Source organism: Gymnoscopelus braueri, assembly GCF_963280865.1.
Source record: "Gymnoscopelus braueri genome assembly, chromosome: 24".
Lineage (NCBI taxonomy): Eukaryota > Metazoa > Chordata > Actinopteri > Myctophiformes > Myctophidae > Gymnoscopelus > Gymnoscopelus braueri.
This window is the reverse complement of record NC_137626.1, coordinates 19,995,645-20,013,157: the sequence shown is the minus strand read 5'-3', so window position 1 is coordinate 20,013,157 and position 17,513 is coordinate 19,995,645. Positions and strand designations below refer to the sequence as shown.

The window sequence follows — 17,513 nt, the reverse complement described above, 5'->3', positions numbered from 1 at the left end:
GTCAGCTGAAATGTTTCAACGCGAGCAGCCCTTACAAAGATCCTGAGTGGGTTTGCAGGAGCCGGTCGGAGAAGGAGAGCTTCGGCGGAGAAGCTCAGGCTCGGGGTGACGACGTGGTCTTCTGGTTCCAACTCCACCTCTGTACCCTCCTGCTGGCTCTCCTTCATCTCAGGCTGGGTCTCCGCTGAGGCCAGGGACTCGCCAGAGGTCACCCCGGGCAGCAGCTCGTCCTGGAAAAAAGAAATGTGCAGTGAGGCTAAAGAGCAGGTATGGATTAAAGCAAAATGAAATCTCACGACTGAAAATGTTTTAGGCCAAGTCCTAATACACACACACACTAGCACTGTGTTTGATAAACAATTACGATGTTTTGGTAGACACACAGCCAACCAGTTGAAGAAATTGCAGTTTGATGCTAAAGTGGGCCATACCAGCCCTGACTAAAAAAAAGTTTGTATTTTAAAACAAAATGCCAGGCGCCAGAGGGTTAACCTTTGCTTTCATGAAATATCTGAGATCATTAGGATTTTCTGGAAGATTGTTCCAATCTTGTTGTTGCTAGTTTGACCACCACTCTTTGAAATAACGAATAACCGAAGCTCTACAAGCTTACTATTTTTTCGGTGCATGCTTCCATAGAAGACATGCCAAATTCTATGGAATCCAAATGACTGAAATCAGTCGTGGCGACTGAGAACTTAAATCCATGTGGATGGATGGACGGACGGACGGACAGCAGTGTGGACAGTAACTAAGTATATTTACTTGAGTACTGTACATTTCAAATGGAACTACTGCAACTTTTGACTCCAAACGTACAGAAATATATTATGAATGAACCACTTGTGCCCTGTTTCAAATTTAGTGAAAACAAACTGATCTGCTTCACAAGGTAGTACGTTTGGACAAAGGTTCTCATGTTTTTCATGGTCCCCCTCCCCCCAGCCACCAGGAAGAGGCTAGTACAAGTATTGTAACTTTTGGCTCCAAACTTACACAAAATATATTATGAATTAACCACTTAAGCCCCGTTTCAAATATAGTGAAAATAGCTGATCTGCGATTTTCACTTGCAGTATGTCGAGGACAATTGGGAGCTCATGTGTTTCACGGCGAATAACCTGACCACTTAATAAAAAACGCATATAGCATCTTTCATGACATGAAATGCACCAAAAACTGAAAAAGAAGAAAATAAATAAATAAATGGGATATGTATCACGACCCATAACAATGGGTTGTTGTAGATGCCCGGTGCCCCCCCCCCCCCCCCCCCCCAGCCACCAGGAAGAGCCTCTGACAAACACCATCCACCTTTTATACTCTTCACTCCTGTCACTCTCCTGTCTCGGCTGGCCTGTCATTCTGCCATGTCTGTCTATCCCATTTTCTCTCTCTCTCTCTCTCTCTCTCTGTCTCTCGCTTTCTACCATCTCTTCCTCAGTCTCTCCATCCCCTCATGCCTTGATCTCTATCGACCGCCATCTCCATCTCGGTCTATGTCCCAATCAATCTCTCTCTCTGTTTTAGCCAACTCCCCACACACACACACCCCACTAACCTCACCTCACCTCACCGTCTCTCTCCATCCCTCTTTGGGAGGCAGTGCTGTGTATAGTTACCAGGGCTCCAGTGCGTAGGGGTCGGGCCAGGGTGGTGGGTACGTAGCTGGCGTACGCCTCCCATGTGGACACCGCCTGGTGGTATCCCATCTGCTTGTAACGCTGAGGAACCTGTAATACCACCACATAGCCACGTTAACGCTGTGTAATGGTACAACCACAGAGACACTTTAACCCATTTTAATCCGGGAACGCATCCGTGTCATTTTATATTTTAGCTATAGCCATTATTTTATACTTTGGCTATTCAAAAATAGCAGATATACAAGCTCATAGCGCGGCAGTGAGCTTGTAGATCTGCTATTTTTGAAAAATCACGATCTTTGAATATATATATATTTTTAAAGCTAACATTTGTATCCCTTCAGGGAGGACCAAATGGACCCCCAGAGTGTACAAATGGAAACGAATTTATACCCACTCTCTCAGAGATATGGGGGTCCTTGAAAAAAAAGAAAGAACCAATGGTATAGACGAATCCACAGACGCGCTGCCTGTAGGCAAATCATAACTGCGGTGTCGCGGTGCGGAGCGGCAGCCGCTTGACACGGCGATTATGATTGAGCCGTTCTGTGGATTTGTCTATAGAGCTGCTTGTACAGTACCTGGAGGTTGAAGTAGGGGATGTTTGATTTGACGGTCACATCGACGGGGTCCACAGGAACCGGCCTCAAATTAGAGGGAACCTGGAAGATGAGAGGGAAGGAAATGCTACTTTTTGTATTAGAAGCCCAGCAAGTTCTTTTGATAAAAAATACAAGGGCTCTAAATGTAATTCAATGGGCTTTATTGGCCTGAGAAAACATGCGTTTACATTGTCAAAGCAAACATGAAACAAAAACAAACATGAGTCAAGACTAGTAAATGTACTGCATGTACAAAAATGATTCAAATAAAATACAATAAAATAAAATACATAAAAGGGAATAAAGCGATGTGTAAACAGAGCTGTGTCACATTGCATTAGAAAACTACTGTGCATTTGCTGTTAAACATGTAAGCATAACTTGGTATGTAAAGCTTATTGGAACAAATAGCAATATTTTAAGGTTTAGAGAGTTTACAGAGGTAGCAGTAGTTTTATTAAAGGTAGTTGCTCTGTGCACATTTTGATTAACCCATTAAGACCGGGGAAAGCATCTGTGTCATTTCTTTGACTATTCAAAAAATTATTAATAATATTTGGCTGCGCACCCCCAATATTTTGTTCCAGGGACCCCCCCACCAGAAGCAAAGATTTGAGTTACAAATGTTCACTTTAAAATATATATATATTTTTTTTCCAAAAATAGCAGATATACAAGCTCATAGCTATGAGCTTGTAGATCTGCTATTTTTGAATAGCCCAAAGAAATAAAAAAAAATGACACAGATGCCGGTTCCCGGTCCTCATGGATTAATAGACCTTGGGGTGGTTGTGTTTCAATGGACATCCTTCCTTCTGTCACAGCAGCTCACAAATCGTGCTGCCATGTTTGCACACTGTTGTTGTACTCTCATGAGACACAAAGCGTCAAAAGGCTTCTTTTTTTCTTCCCAGAAGAGGGCAATTGAAAAATGTAAGTGCAGACTCAGGATGAGTCCCCTCTTACAATGCTTCTTGTACATCAAAGACTCTCATGAGTGGCAGTCGTTTTGTAAAAAGGCCAGTGAACAACCAATCTACGACAGCCACAGAGGGCAGCACGGACGGCCTTGAACATCACCGGCGGTGAGCACATCATCTTTGCTGTCGGGTAGAAACCTTGTATGTCCAAAATTATTACTTTTTTTTGGCCTGTCAATGGGGAGGAGAGGGGGCGGGATTAATGGACCGTGACGTCAAAGTCCACGGGGCAATCACAGCACTTTTCACAGCTCATAGCACGGCAATGAGCTTGTACATCTATCTATTTTTGAATAGCCAAAGAAATCTAAAATGTACTGTCAGGAACTATACAACTTTGCAATAAGACCAGAACCCAACATACTAACCAATGCCATGAAGTCCAGCAGTGAATGAGAGGATGCACCAATACTGCAAGCTGAAGTAGAGGAGGCAGTAAAGAGCCAAAAAAATTATCTGCAAATTACCAGGCATCGATAACATCCCAGCAAAGCTTTGGAAGCGTGGAGGGCAAGAAATGATAATAGCACTGACACGCATCTGCCAAAAAATATGGGAAACCATGCAGCGGCCCCCAAAAATGTACCCAATCTCTAATTATCCCCATCCCCAAGAAAGGGAATTCGAGGCAGTGCCAAAACTACAGAACCATCAGCCTTATGTTGTCTGTCACGCTAGCAAAGTAATGCTGCGGATCATCTTGAACAGACTGAGGCGCAAGGCGGAGGAAATTCTTTCAGAGGAACAGGCAGGATTCAGACCGAAAAGGAGCACCACCGCCGAACAGATCTTCAACGTCAGACTACTGATTGAGAAGCACAAGAGGAGATCGAGAGCGCTCGAGATCCCTGACTGCCCAAGCATCCAGATGAGTGAGTGAGTGAGTTTGTGTACTTTAACTTCAATAAATTCTGAGTACATCTTCCACCAGTGAGTGTCAACGGTCAAAGGAACAGACTAACATACATGTCTGACTGTACCTCATGCTGTTTACATTTCTGACTAATAAAGTATTCAATCAATCAGTCACTCAACACAAAATTATCAAAAGTAGCAGATCCAGAAGCTCGAAACGCGTCTCGAAGCGACACATTTTGAGCTTGTAGATCTGCTGCTTTTGAATTTTAATCCTGAAAAGTAACGGTTTCAGACATATGAGGTTTCCACCCGACAGAGATGATAAGACAAGTGAATACGCTCCATTCCCACACATTTCATGCATATTTGATATCTGCGACTATGTGATGTCTTCTATTTGCACAAGAGACTGAGGTATACTCTGCCTTTATTTTTCTGGGTACACACACCTTATGTATATTTGATATTGTTTTGTTTTAATGTAAGATTTTTTTCCCTCTATTCGTATTATTATTTAATGTAACTGCAATTCATGGGTAGCTTGTATAAAAAATAAAAAATATTTCTTTTACGGCCCCCAACAACATAAAATTGTTGAATCTGCACATATTCAACAGTCTTTTAGCATATCTTTCCTCCCGGTTAACCCATTCAATCCGGAAACACATCTCTGTCATTTCAGATTTGTTTGGATATTCCAAAATAGCAGATATCTACTTGTAGATCTGCACCAAAAAAAATAGCGTGACAATTTGTATAAAAATCTTTGAATTAATATTTTTTAACATTTGCAACTCAAATCTTTGCTTCTGGAGGTCTCTGGAACCAACTATTTTACAAATGTTCGCTTTAAAAAATACATATATTCAAACATTTGCACATATTTTCACGATTTTTCTAAAATAGCAGATCCACAAGCTCATAGCGCGGCACTAGCCGCGCTATGAGCTATGTTATAGCTAAAATTCCCGGATTTAATGGGCTAAATAGGTTTTAATCAAGCAAATTGGTCTACAGAGAAAAGCTTCGGTAACCCTTTTTTTTTTTTTTTTTCGTGCGCTGCTTAATTACATGTAATTATCACTAAGAGGCAGGTGTGAGAGTACAAGTAATTGTGTGTCGTGACTAAGATGCCAGCTGGGGAAACCTGTATAATCTCAGTGAGTTTCTCTCAAACAATGGAGGTCTCCGTTATTTTCATTTCTTATTACACGTGGGTGTTGTTGTGTGTGGGGCTGGGGGGGGGGGCGATACGACTTCAAATCAATATTTCAAACTTTTTGTCTCGATTAATTAATGAACGATTTGTGGGGGGATTTTTAATAGTGAAAATAGCAGATCTACAAGCTCGCAACATGTCGCATCGCGACGTGTTGTGAGCTTATAGGTCGGCTATGTTTGTACACCACCACTGTACAACGAAGTACGGTTAAATACACGGTTAAAGGGATAGTTCACCCAAAAAAATATATATTTTTTCTATTGATTAGTCACCATGGTGACTTGAATTCATGGATATTTTTTTTGTTTTTTTCGCATTCCTAAGCCAATAATCTGATGACCAGCGGAACCGCTGCCGGTCATCAAATTATTGGCTTAGGAATGCGACAAAAACTAAAAAATATCCATGAATTCAAGTCTCCATGGGGTGAATAATCGATAGAAAAAAAGTAATTTTGGGGGTGAACCATCCTTTTAAGTGGTTAATTGACAGATCAATTTAGTCTATCATAAAAATACATATTAAATGTTTTTGTGTTGATTTGTTGATATATAAGAAATGAAAATATGCACTAAAAAAATGCTTCTCCGTTATTTGATTAACCTACATGATATATTTTCGGGTTAATTGCCCCAGCCCTAGTTGTGTGTGTGTGTGTGTGTGTGTGTGTGTGTGTGTGTGTGTGTGTGTGTGTGTGTGTGTGTGTGTGTGTGTGTGTGTGTGTGTGTGTGTGTGTGTGTGTGTGTGTGTGTGTGTGTGTGCGCGCGCGCGCATATATGTGTGTGCTAGCTGCACCTACCGGTCGGTCATGGTCGTGGCAAAAGACAGGAAAGGAGAAACGAAGCACTCTGTCTGGTGAGACCTTCTTCGGACAGCCCGTCTCCTCTCCCCCCACGCCTGGGAGAGACGTCTCCTCTCCCCCCACGCCTGGGAGAGACAGGCCCGGTGAGTCAAAGCATAATAATGTGGAAAAGTGCAATAAAAAACAGAACATGTACTTTTGGGGTCAGTGAGCAAATGTCAGCCACATACTACTTATGTATGAATACATGCAGCAGTTGCTATAAATATAAATAGACACATATCCCCTGCAGGAGGCATGTACCATGTTCTGTGAACCCTCGCGGTGCATCAAAGGGGTTCCATTAGCGTCATACCGCCGGATAGAAATTCAATAACGGATACATTACTGGGCCATTGCATGAGAAAGTCATACTGTAGTCAATTCTGTAAGGACCACACGTACAGGCATCATTACATGTCAAATTCTGTGTCACAGCTTTGGCCAAATGTCATCTTGTATTAACCCATTCAGACCGGGAACGCATCTGTGTCATTTTCAGATTTCTTTGGGCTTTTCAAAAATAGCAGATCTACAAGCTCATAGCACGGCACCGAGTGCCGCGCTATGAGCTTGTAAATTTTTTGCAAATTTTTGATGTTCAAGATTTTTCAAAAACAGCAGATCTACAAGCACATAGCGCGGTACTCGGTGCCGCGCTATGAGCTTGTACTGTAGATCTGCTATTTTTAAATAGCCAGAAATCTTAAAATGACACAGACGCGTTCCCGGTCTTAATGGGTTCAAATTGGATTGTGGGTAGACGGGTGGTCGCCGGTAGGACATCACAAATATAATATGTTACCTGGTGCAAACAAATGTCACAAATGTCACATCCCGGGTGACGCAGTGCTCTGATCTACGCCTGAAGATCTACTACATAAAACATAGGACATTTTTAAGATTTTGCATATGCTTACATTTTCTCCACAGGTCACTGAACTTACCTAAATAATTGAGTCAATATTGCATTACGTGGGTAAGAAGTTATTTGAAATCTGTCAGACTTTTGAAAGAATCCATGCTTTAAAATGCATTCAAATGCATTAAAAACATAACTTAACAAAAAAGTATAGAGCACCGAAGTCTGACGTAATTTACGCATCCTACCTGGGTCGCGTTTTTCCCCCCCCCGTTCTGAATTCCCATAGACGTGTTTAATATCGGTTTGACTCTTATGGATATGAAGCATCAACTGACGGTGAGAAAACGCTAATGTTACTTCCGCCGAATTAGTACAATTTTCGCCAGAAACAGATTTTATCAAATATGAGAGACTGACTATCATAAACGATACAGAGCCACCTCCCTGACAATATCGCTGAGACAGTTTGTTTATTTTTGGACCACAATTCTTATATGAGACGATTCTAAGATGACCCAATGTTATTCTCCATAGAGAAATTACTACTACGAACCGGGGAATGAACGAGTGACGTCAGGACTTCTGTACTCTATCGTGTAGAAGAATGATAGAGGGTGAATGGTGAATGATTTAGCGACGCTGTTATCTCACACGTCAAGAGTCTCTTGTGCCTTGGGAAATGGTTGACAGTAATGTCAAGTAATACTGTACACCATGTGTCATAGTCAATGGACTAAAAATGCCAGACCTCTGTTATGGTCCTATGGCACTATAAGACACTCACCACCTTTTTGTGCAGTGGGTAGCTTCTTAATATTGACGGACAGTTTCTTGAAAGAGGCCAGTCTCCGGTCCATACGACAACGGACTGTCACCTGAAAAGGAACAGATATACATACAGTCAGTGTAGAACAGTGGTGTAAAGTTACTAAGTACATGTACTCAAGTACTGTACTTAAGTACAGTTTAGAGGTATTTTTACTGTACTGGAGAATTTCCAATTTTCAGTACTTATACTTCTACTCCACTACATCTCAGAGGCAAATATTGTACTTTTACTCCACTACAATTATTTGAAAACTTTAGTTACTTTGAAGATTTTGATTATTATTACATTAACCACTTCAGCCCTATATACATTTCGGCCATTTGAAAATAGCCGATCTACAAGCTCACAATGAATTCCGAACTTTTACTTAATAAAGGGTCTCACACAACAAGGGGGGGCTTTAAAACACAACATGGGTGTGTTTAGCTTGCTGTTGGTCTTACAGTAGATCATTTCACCGTTTGTGAAACAGTCAAATCACTAAAATTACACGTACAATAGATAACATTCAGCCACTAGATGTCGCACTTAAAATACTTTAAGGTTCATTATTCACCAGATGCATGTCTACAGTAAATTGTATTTATAAAGCAAATGTAAAAACGACCAGAGCTGTAAATTGGTTGGTTAAAACATGGGAGTTAAAACCCTCACAAAAAAAGGCAGCAATCCTGTAGTTTGCAACATTGTCATGTGGAGGCTGCCTCCAAGCATCTCTTTAGGTTAAAAAAAAAAACCAGTGAAAACAGAAGCACACATGGGTAATGGTGGCTGACAGCTTACAGAGGTAAACACAAACATAATTCTGGACCCAACAGTTGTGAAAACTATCATTTCACAATCATACTATTTTTTTTTAGGAGGAAACCCCTTACTTTCATTCCACGCCTGTTTAAAAACACTGTGGATGTTTTTTTGTTTTTGTTTTTTTGTATTTGTTTAGATAAAAACTTTTAATCAATATGACCTTCGATTAATTGTATTGTCATCACAAAAGGGAGAGAAACAAGGCTGATTATCACCATTAGAAAACCTAATTACGGTGTTCGTATGGGCAATGGTAGAGAGTGACTAAGTACATTTACTTAAGTACTAACTGTAAGTGGAGAGGAGAGGAGAATTTTGGAAAAGAAACAAACGACACTTCATGACGTTCACCTGCACATTATTTCCAATGGAATGTTTGACATGAGCGATGAACGTAGAGGAATACGTGACCTGACATTGACAAGGTAAGAGGTTCAGTTGGTGCTGTGGGGCACGTCCCTGGCTGCAAACCTCACAGTACACACGTGTAGCGCTGCACTGTAAGTAACCTGAATGACTCATGCATTTATCATGGGGGACTGGAGATTATGACAGTACTACTGCCTTAATCCATTAATACCGGGGTACGCATCTGTGTCATTTTCAAGATTTCTTTGGGTATTCAAAAATAGCAGATATACAAGTCTGTGCCGCGCTATGAGCTTGTAGATCTGCTATTTTTGAAAAATCTTGAAAATCTGTGCAAATCTTTGAATTTATATAGTTTTTAAAGTGAACATTTGTGACTCAAATCTTTGCTTCTGGGGGGTCCCTGGAACAAAATATTTTACAAATGTTCGCTTTAAAAAAAATATATATATATTCAAATATTTGCACACATTTTCAAATTCTTTCTAAAATAGCAGATCTACAAACTCAAAGAGGGGCACTCAGTGCCGCGCTATGAGCTTGTAGATCTGATATTTTTTAATAGCAAAAGAAAATCTAAAGTGACACAGATGCGTTCCCGGATTAAATGGGTTAACTTAGCTTGGAGGTCAGTCGCCCAGGGTCATTGTACAGAGTGTGTGTGTGTGTGTGTGTGTGTGTGTGTGTCACATCCATGGCACATGCTTATTATTTATGTATGTGCATGGTATGAATATGCATGTTAAATGCGTGCGAGTGTGCACATACCCTGCGTGCAGCCTGCTGGAACAGCCTGAGTGCCCGGTGTCTGACCTGGAGCAGACCACTGCCGTGGAACTGGAACCATGGGGTTCCTTTGGGCTCCTGAAGATATGGTAGAAGAATGATAGAGGGTGAATGGTGAAAACTAGGCATGTAACGATTCACGCAACTCACGATACGATTCGAAATCGCAACACTAGGTTTTTCTTTTGCCAGCAGAAAGACTATTATTCAATCTGTAATCATGTCTGTTTTTGACTATGGGGATGTGCTGTACTGTGTTATGCATGCTTCACTCTCCACACTGAAGGCTCTTGAAGCAGTCTACCACAGTGCCCTACGTTTTATTACTGGCTGTGATTATTATCTCACCCATCACTGTATTTTATATGATAAAGAGGGTTGGCCATCTCTCGCAGTTCGTAGAGAGCAACATTGTATTTTATTTATTTATATTTTATTATATTGATGGTAAGCTTCCTTTGTACCTATCCCCGCTTTTAGAACCAAAGGTTACTGGACATTCAACACGTTCACAAACACACGTTAGATATAGGCCTACCAGTCCACGTAAGAGCAGTGAACAAGGAAACAGTGCTTTCACTTTATTATGCTCCAAACAAATGGAACAAACTTCAGGACTCTCTGAAACTGGTGTGATTGGTCTCAAATTAGAGACATTTACGGTGATTCTTGAGGGCACACTACATAATGACGGCATCTGTTTCATGTAACACTATATTTATTTGCATCTTCTCTTCCTCTTTTCAATACAGTAGCAAATGACTAAAAACTTTTTTTTTTACCAATTCTCTAACAAAGATCCTGTATTTTCGTATTTTTTTGTTGTCTTGTCTCGATTGCGCCCTCTGCTGTTTGCATTGCGAAGCATTTTTTATTCAATCGATTTAAATTGTCACCAGTTTGAATCGATTTTAAACGATTTACGATAAATCGTTACATGACTCGTGAAAACTGAGTAATATTAAGTTGCAAGCTAGTTTGGTTTGTACTGGAACGCAGAGGAGAGGAGAGGAGAGGAGGAGCATTTTGTAAAAGAAACACCAGTTCATATTCACCTGTCCAGCTTCACAAAGCACCCTTCTTGTGGAGAGTTTAGTCTGGTCCAAATGAACTTCATCCCTCACAGCTCCTTTCTTTACCTATTAGAGACCATTATAAGAGCAGTTAGTTCTAGGAGAATAACACTCTTTAAACGACTACAAACCAGGGAGTTTCAAACACAAAGTACCAGCAGGCCTTACTGCAACACTGACCTATTTACTGACCTATTCCACAAAGAGTATTTTCACAGTTTACAGTGCAATGTTTGACCTTGAACTTAAATGCGTTGCATTATGTTCTCACTAGCGGTGACAAAGCGGTTAATGCGTGGCCGCGGCCAGCTGCGTTGCTGCAGAGTTGCCTTTCTCAAGCCACACTGTGAAAATGAAAAGGGTTAGGGTTAAATATCACAGGGAAATGGCTAAACTTAAGCCGTTAGAAGGCAAGAATGATTTTTCTTCCATTTCTAGAACAGAGCAAGAAATTGTCTGGAGAGAGAAGAGGAGGAGGAGAAAAGGGTGAGACAAAAACGACTGATTAATGCCTTTATTGTGTCATTGTGGCGGTGTCTCGACTTTGATTTGTAGCACGTCACGGCTTCTGTTGAAAATGACTTGTACCGCTTTTTTTTACTCATAGTATCAGCAGGATACAGTGATGAAAATGGGGTATGGCTGTGATGTTTTGTTTTGTTGCTCTACGGTTGTTCACTGATTATACAGTATGTATGTATCATGAGCCAAAATACATCTTGTTGTTGTGCTGTGTCGACAGAACTATGTGTGAAAGACTGAAAAAATAAAAATAATAATTGAATTACAAACAAAAGAAAAAAAATGACGATCAAGTAGGGCGTTCTAGGGCGTTCATTTACGAAAAAAACACAAAAAGTTAGAATGTGGATATAAGAGGTTTCTACCCGACAACAGCTGTATGTACATTGGTAACATTTTGGGAAAACACATTAACGCTCGCGGTTACCACTGTATGGCACCTGAATTTCCCTGCAGAGATCAATAAATGTCTATCTATCTGCCAAGTGACGTGACATATCTATCAAACCTTGGTCATTTCGTTTTTTTTGGTTGGTTGAAGTGCTAATTAATCTTCTATTTGCTTCATTGTTGTTGGTCCAGTTATTGATTTGACTATAGATTTTCTTGTCTCAGACATCATCTGCCACTGAAGCTTATTCCCTTTCCTCTCTCTCTCTCTCTCTGACATCAATTATCTAGCATCCAGATAGTCAATATCACGGCACTGACTTAACCCATTAAGACCTGATTCCGATTCTAAATCAGTGGTTCTCAAACTTTTTCGTGCCAACACCCCCTAAATGATATGCATTTGGCCGTGGACCCCATTTGAAAATGTTTTGTGCCATATATGCCCATATACTGATAACATCAGGGATCTCTATATAAGGGCATGAAAGGGACAAAGACGGACAGATATAGAGATCTCCATATATGGCCATAAAAGGGACACGCACAGACAAGACGGTTAAAACGGGGGTGCTATGACAACGGGTATAACGGGTATTGCATAACAGTGGAGAATGCATTCCCTATTCTCATTGTTCCCAACTTGCATCGTTCCCAAGTAGGCCCGGTGCCCGACGGGCACATGTCTAGTATAGCTCGAATCTAAAATGACACAGATTCTATCCCGGGTTATAATGGGTTAATAATATATCAAGTCTATCTTTTCCCTGTTTGAATATTATATTATTAACTGAACTGGAAAAAGATAGACCTATATAAGAAAAGTGTGAGGACAGCGTACTACATATTGTATTATACGGTGGAATATATGATCCAAAATGTAGACACAGTGATAATGAGGGAAAAAGTTCATCTCTTTTTTAGTTTTTGGAGGGGGTGGTGGCAATGTGGATTTAGTATTCAGACACTAATATAAAAGGCAAAAAGAACATTTTATGATTATGGATGGCTGCTGCATGGCCTCGACGAGAGATCTTGTTCAAACAGAAGTGCGTTGTAAAATCCCGAGCGTAGATTTTTTTTACTCTGATTGTAACACTGCATGCATCACTGGTGACCATATATCGTTGCTGTCGGGCAGAAACCTCTTATCTCCATATTCAAACTTTTTCATTCTTAAATTAACGCCCTACCTGATCATACTTGATCCACAAGCTCTAAACACAGCGCAAAGCGACGCGTTTTGAGCTTGTAGATCTGCTGCTTTTGCTTCGTTTTTATTTAAATCCTGAAAAGTAACGGTTTTAGACATATGAGGTTTCCACCCGACAGACGATATCATACAACTGTCTGTGTCCAATGGTCATAAATCATCTCAATGTGCTGCGAGCACACTTAACATTCATGTAAAAACGTGTTGAACGGGCAAACATTTGGTGAAATCGCATTGTGAGCTTGTATTTCGGCTATTTTCGCCAGAGAGGTTTTGTGTAGAAGGGAACAAAGGGGCCTCAAGTACTAAACAGCTGGCGGACCCCCGGGTCAATGAAATATACAGGGTTTACTACAGTAAGTGGTTTAACTGGAGACAACATAAGAACATATAAATTATATGCCGTTTATGCACGGTAAAGATACAGTAGATAAGCTGAATGTCTGGCTGCGCGTGTGTGTGTGTGTGTGTGTGTGTGTGTGTGTGTGTGTGTGTGTGTGTGTGTGTGTGTGTGTGTGTGTGTGTGTGTGTGTGTGTGTGTGTGTGTGTGTGTGTGTGTGTGTGTGTGTGCGTGTGTGTGTGTGTGTATGTGTGTTTTATAAACAGTCAAAGTGGAGAGGAGATGCAGGAGGAAGTACTGTTAAGTGTCCATGTGACTTCTGTCAACTGTTCCCACACACACACACACACACACACACACACGGGCACAATGCACAAGCACGCACACGAACACGTGCAAGCATGCACACACAAATGAATTATGTAAATATTTCACCCGCGGGACATTATCCTGGCTTAAGATGCTAATTTCCATGGTGGATCTCAATAAAGTCAGTCAGAGGATGAGCAGAGAGAGGGAGAGAGCAACAGACGCACACAACCCTGTGCTCACATCACCTAAACCTCTGTTTTCCATAACTAATAGTGTAATGCTGTGCATGATCATAACACCAGAGGTTCCAGGCAGCAGGCACCTCGCGTTACCTCGTCCAAGAACCAATGTTTTAACCCATTCAATCCGGGAACGCATACTGTGTCATTTTAGATTTGAGCTATAGCTATTATTTTATACTTTGGGCTATTCAAAAATAGCAGATATACAAGCTCATAGTGCGGCACCGAGTGAGTTTGTAGATCTGCTATTTTTTGAAAAATCACGAACATTTTGTGCAAATCTTTCTCATATACTGTATCTATATATTTGGCCGCGGACCCCCATCTCAAAATATGTTGTTCCAAGGACCCCCCAGAAGCAAAGATTTGAGTCACAAATGTTCACTTTAAAAACTATATCAAAGATTTGCACAGATTTTCAAGATTTTATGAGCTTGTAGATCTGAAAAATCATGAATATTTGTGCAAATAACTCAAATCTTTGCTTCTGGGGGGGGGTCCCTAGAACAAAATATTTTACAAATGTTAGCTTCGAATTATATGTATTTAAAGAGGTGCATGATTTTTCAAAAATAGCAGATCTACAAGCTTGTATATCTGCTATTTTTGAATAGCCAAAGACATCTAAAATGACAGAGATGCTTTCCCGGATTGAATGGGTTAATGAGATGTTTTATTTATAGGTCATTATCTCTGTGGAACAACCTGCCTCTGAACCTCTGCAGCACGTACAGTACAGTAAATTAACCTTTTTTAAATAATCTTATATAACACTCCAAATTGTGTTGTTATTTCAGGCATCTCATTAGTCAGTTCCACCCAATCACTTTCATGTTTATGATTATTGTGGCATTCGTTTATTATTATTATTATTATTATTGTTCTTTCCATATTTTTTATATTAGTTGGTTTTATTATGTATTGTGTGTGGGGTACTGACTTATGTTTGTTTTTGTTTGTATGTATGTTTTTATGTGTACCCCAGGAATACTAACTGGTTGCTATGTCCAGTGCAACTGTGGTACAACCTCCACAAAAAAACAGGTTTTCTAGATCAGTGGTTCTCACGCTTTCACATTTCAAAGACCCCCAGTTTGGTATGCATTAGGCCACGGACCCCCCATCACTCTGAGAGTGTACAAATGGAACCAAATGGACCCTTACGGGTCCATTTGGTTCCATTTCCATACACTCTCAGAGTTGCATTTGGTTCCTAACTAGGCCTATCGATCATTTTGCTGCAGGGGGTCCTTGAGGGGCCCCTCAAGGACCGCCTCAAGGACTTTGAGAACCACTGACCTAGATATTGAATGCGTGCATGTGCTGATGTAAAAAAAAATCATGGTGATGACTTTTATATCGTCTCTGAATCAAACATTAATGCGCTCCTTCTTTGTGATAATATGACATTCATTCAGTCAGCATGGAGATGCTGTGTTAAATCTTCATGAGAGTCTATACTTATAAGGTCTATACTGTAGAACAGAGGTTCTCAACCTTTTCAGGCCATGACTCCCCAAAATATTTGAACTGGGGACCCCCCACCCTGACAAGCACTTGGAATTGTAGGAGCTGAGGCATTACATTTAGTTTGACTCGGTTCCACAGATAAATATTGTGAAAATAGCCAAACTACAAGCTCGGTTGTTTTCACAATGTTTGCCTCTGTTTTTAATGTAATATTTGACAATTTGGCCAGTTTGGTATTAAAAAGGTCTTAAAGGTCATTAAATTGTAACTTTAGAAATGTGCAGCTACCCTGTATACACTTATACTGTATGTTGGTTTGTTTACTGTCGAGTGAGAAAACAATGTTGCACATTAAGCAAGTCATCTGGGGACACCCCAAAATCGACCTACAGGTTGAGAACCACTGCTGTAGAAGATCTATCCTGTGCTCACATCAAAAGTAGGAATTTTAAAAATCCCCAAAAGGTAGCACATCCAAAATTTCAAATCCATGGAGGACAAAGTACTCACATTTCCACTTTTTTTATTGACACACACCAATAAACGCACGCTTACGCATTTCGGCTATGAGCCTTGCTCTGATAACTGAAATGCGTAAGCGTTCGTTTATTGGTGTGTGCCAATAAAAAAAAAGGGATTTTTTAAATTCCCACTTTTGATGTGTATACTGGATTTTGGGTCTAGCACTCCACTGAGAAAACCTGTTGTTGATGCAAAACTTCTATTTCTTATTTATCTATCCTGTGCTGTATGATTCTTTATGCTTTATGAACATTGGGAAATGGAATGCCAAATGTTTCCCTGTTCAATAACCGCCCGTAGCAACAAATAAACAAGTCTTACCCTGTATTCATACAGAGCCATCTCTCTCTCCTCCAATATCACTCTCTTGGTCTCCTCTGACACAGGGTCTTTGCCCAGACGAACGTGCCTGAATAAGAAACGAAAAATGGCTTTAATCTAACATGTAGGGCAACAAAGTGCATGATGATGAAAGAGAATAGCACGTCAAAAGGGGATTCGGGTCTATTTAGCAATCCTGATCCTGGGTCAAAACTGCAAGCAACAGATTATGACAAAAAAATAGCAAAAAACTAAGGATGAATTCCAAAACAGAAAATGGACAGCCCTGAAGAAAAATAAAACTGTGAAAGAAAAACAGCATGTTAAAGAGTAAAGACCCGTTCCACTGGCTTAAAATCCAGTTGGCATTGTTGTTACTGTGTGAGAATGATGCCAGCACTCATGTTGTCCTTCAGGCACTTCTTATATTTTATTTAAAAAGACAAGAAACACGGTATACCATGTTGCCTGTCTTACTTTAAAATAAGATATAATGCAACCAATATAAAATATAAATTGAAATGTAATTTCTGACGACCAATAGCAGTCCAGTGAATGTTTTAGTTTTTTTAGGCCAGACAGATTCAATGAAATAATTGGCTAACCCCCATTTTAAATAAACCTAGGTCCTAATAAACCAGCCAAATGCCACATAACCGCGTAGGAAAACCACTCAGGAATCACGCTGGGTAAGACCTAGCCGGTTGAGTGTCTAAACAACAGTACCGGAATTTGGCGGAAGTACCGCCCAAGGAAATGATGTTCACACTTTACAAATCTGTTTACATTCTCCGTGAATGAAACGAGTATTGGGATTGGTCGAAAAAGATAGTTTCCGGGGGAAATACGTACAACGGAAGTCCCGCCCCTATAGACACTCTCTGCATTAGGTCTTGACCAGGCTTTCCTCTTCGCAGATGAGTAAGGCTGGGAATGAGGGTCAAGAATCATGTTTACCAATGGAATGGCTCTTTACTCTTTATAGTTATAGAAACCCACCATCTGAGGTGGTTGGCTCTCTCCTCCCGGATGTCCTGCTGGACTCGCTTCATAAACAAGGCCTCCTTCACCTGTCTGTTCTGCACATCGGCCATGATGCCACACGATATGGCTGAAGACAAGACACATAGCCAATATAATAATACAGTGGTTCTGAGCTTGTATATCTGCTATTTTTGAATAGCCAAGCACACAATAATGGTTAAAGTGGTTAAAATTATTGTGACGCTATATTAACTTATTTAGCTGGGGACCCCCTGGTACCCCGCCAAGGACCCCTGGGGGTCCCCGGACCCCACTTTGA

The 17,513-nt window shown here is 40.6% G+C and overlaps 1 protein-coding gene across 1 annotated transcript in view; it reads right to left on the bottom strand.

Moving 5' to 3' along the window:
• Window positions 1–17,513, bottom strand: part of cfap221 (cilia and flagella associated protein 221) — a gene marked incomplete at its 5' end in the record, with an annotated part of 49,726 nt that overhangs the window by 16,169 nt on the left and 16,044 nt on the right. The window contains 9 exons of the mRNA XM_080422400.1: window positions 36–230; window positions 1,623–1,733; window positions 2,228–2,308; window positions 6,108–6,235; window positions 7,799–7,889; window positions 9,788–9,883; window positions 10,861–10,944; window positions 16,211–16,298; window positions 17,210–17,321. Of these exons, the coding sequence (XP_080278526.1) occupies window positions 36–230; window positions 1,623–1,733; window positions 2,228–2,308; window positions 6,108–6,235; window positions 7,799–7,889; window positions 9,788–9,883; window positions 10,861–10,944; window positions 16,211–16,298; window positions 17,210–17,321 (986 nt within the window). The remainder of the gene's footprint in view (window positions 1–35; window positions 231–1,622; window positions 1,734–2,227; window positions 2,309–6,107; window positions 6,236–7,798; window positions 7,890–9,787; window positions 9,884–10,860; window positions 10,945–16,210; window positions 16,299–17,209; window positions 17,322–17,513) is intronic.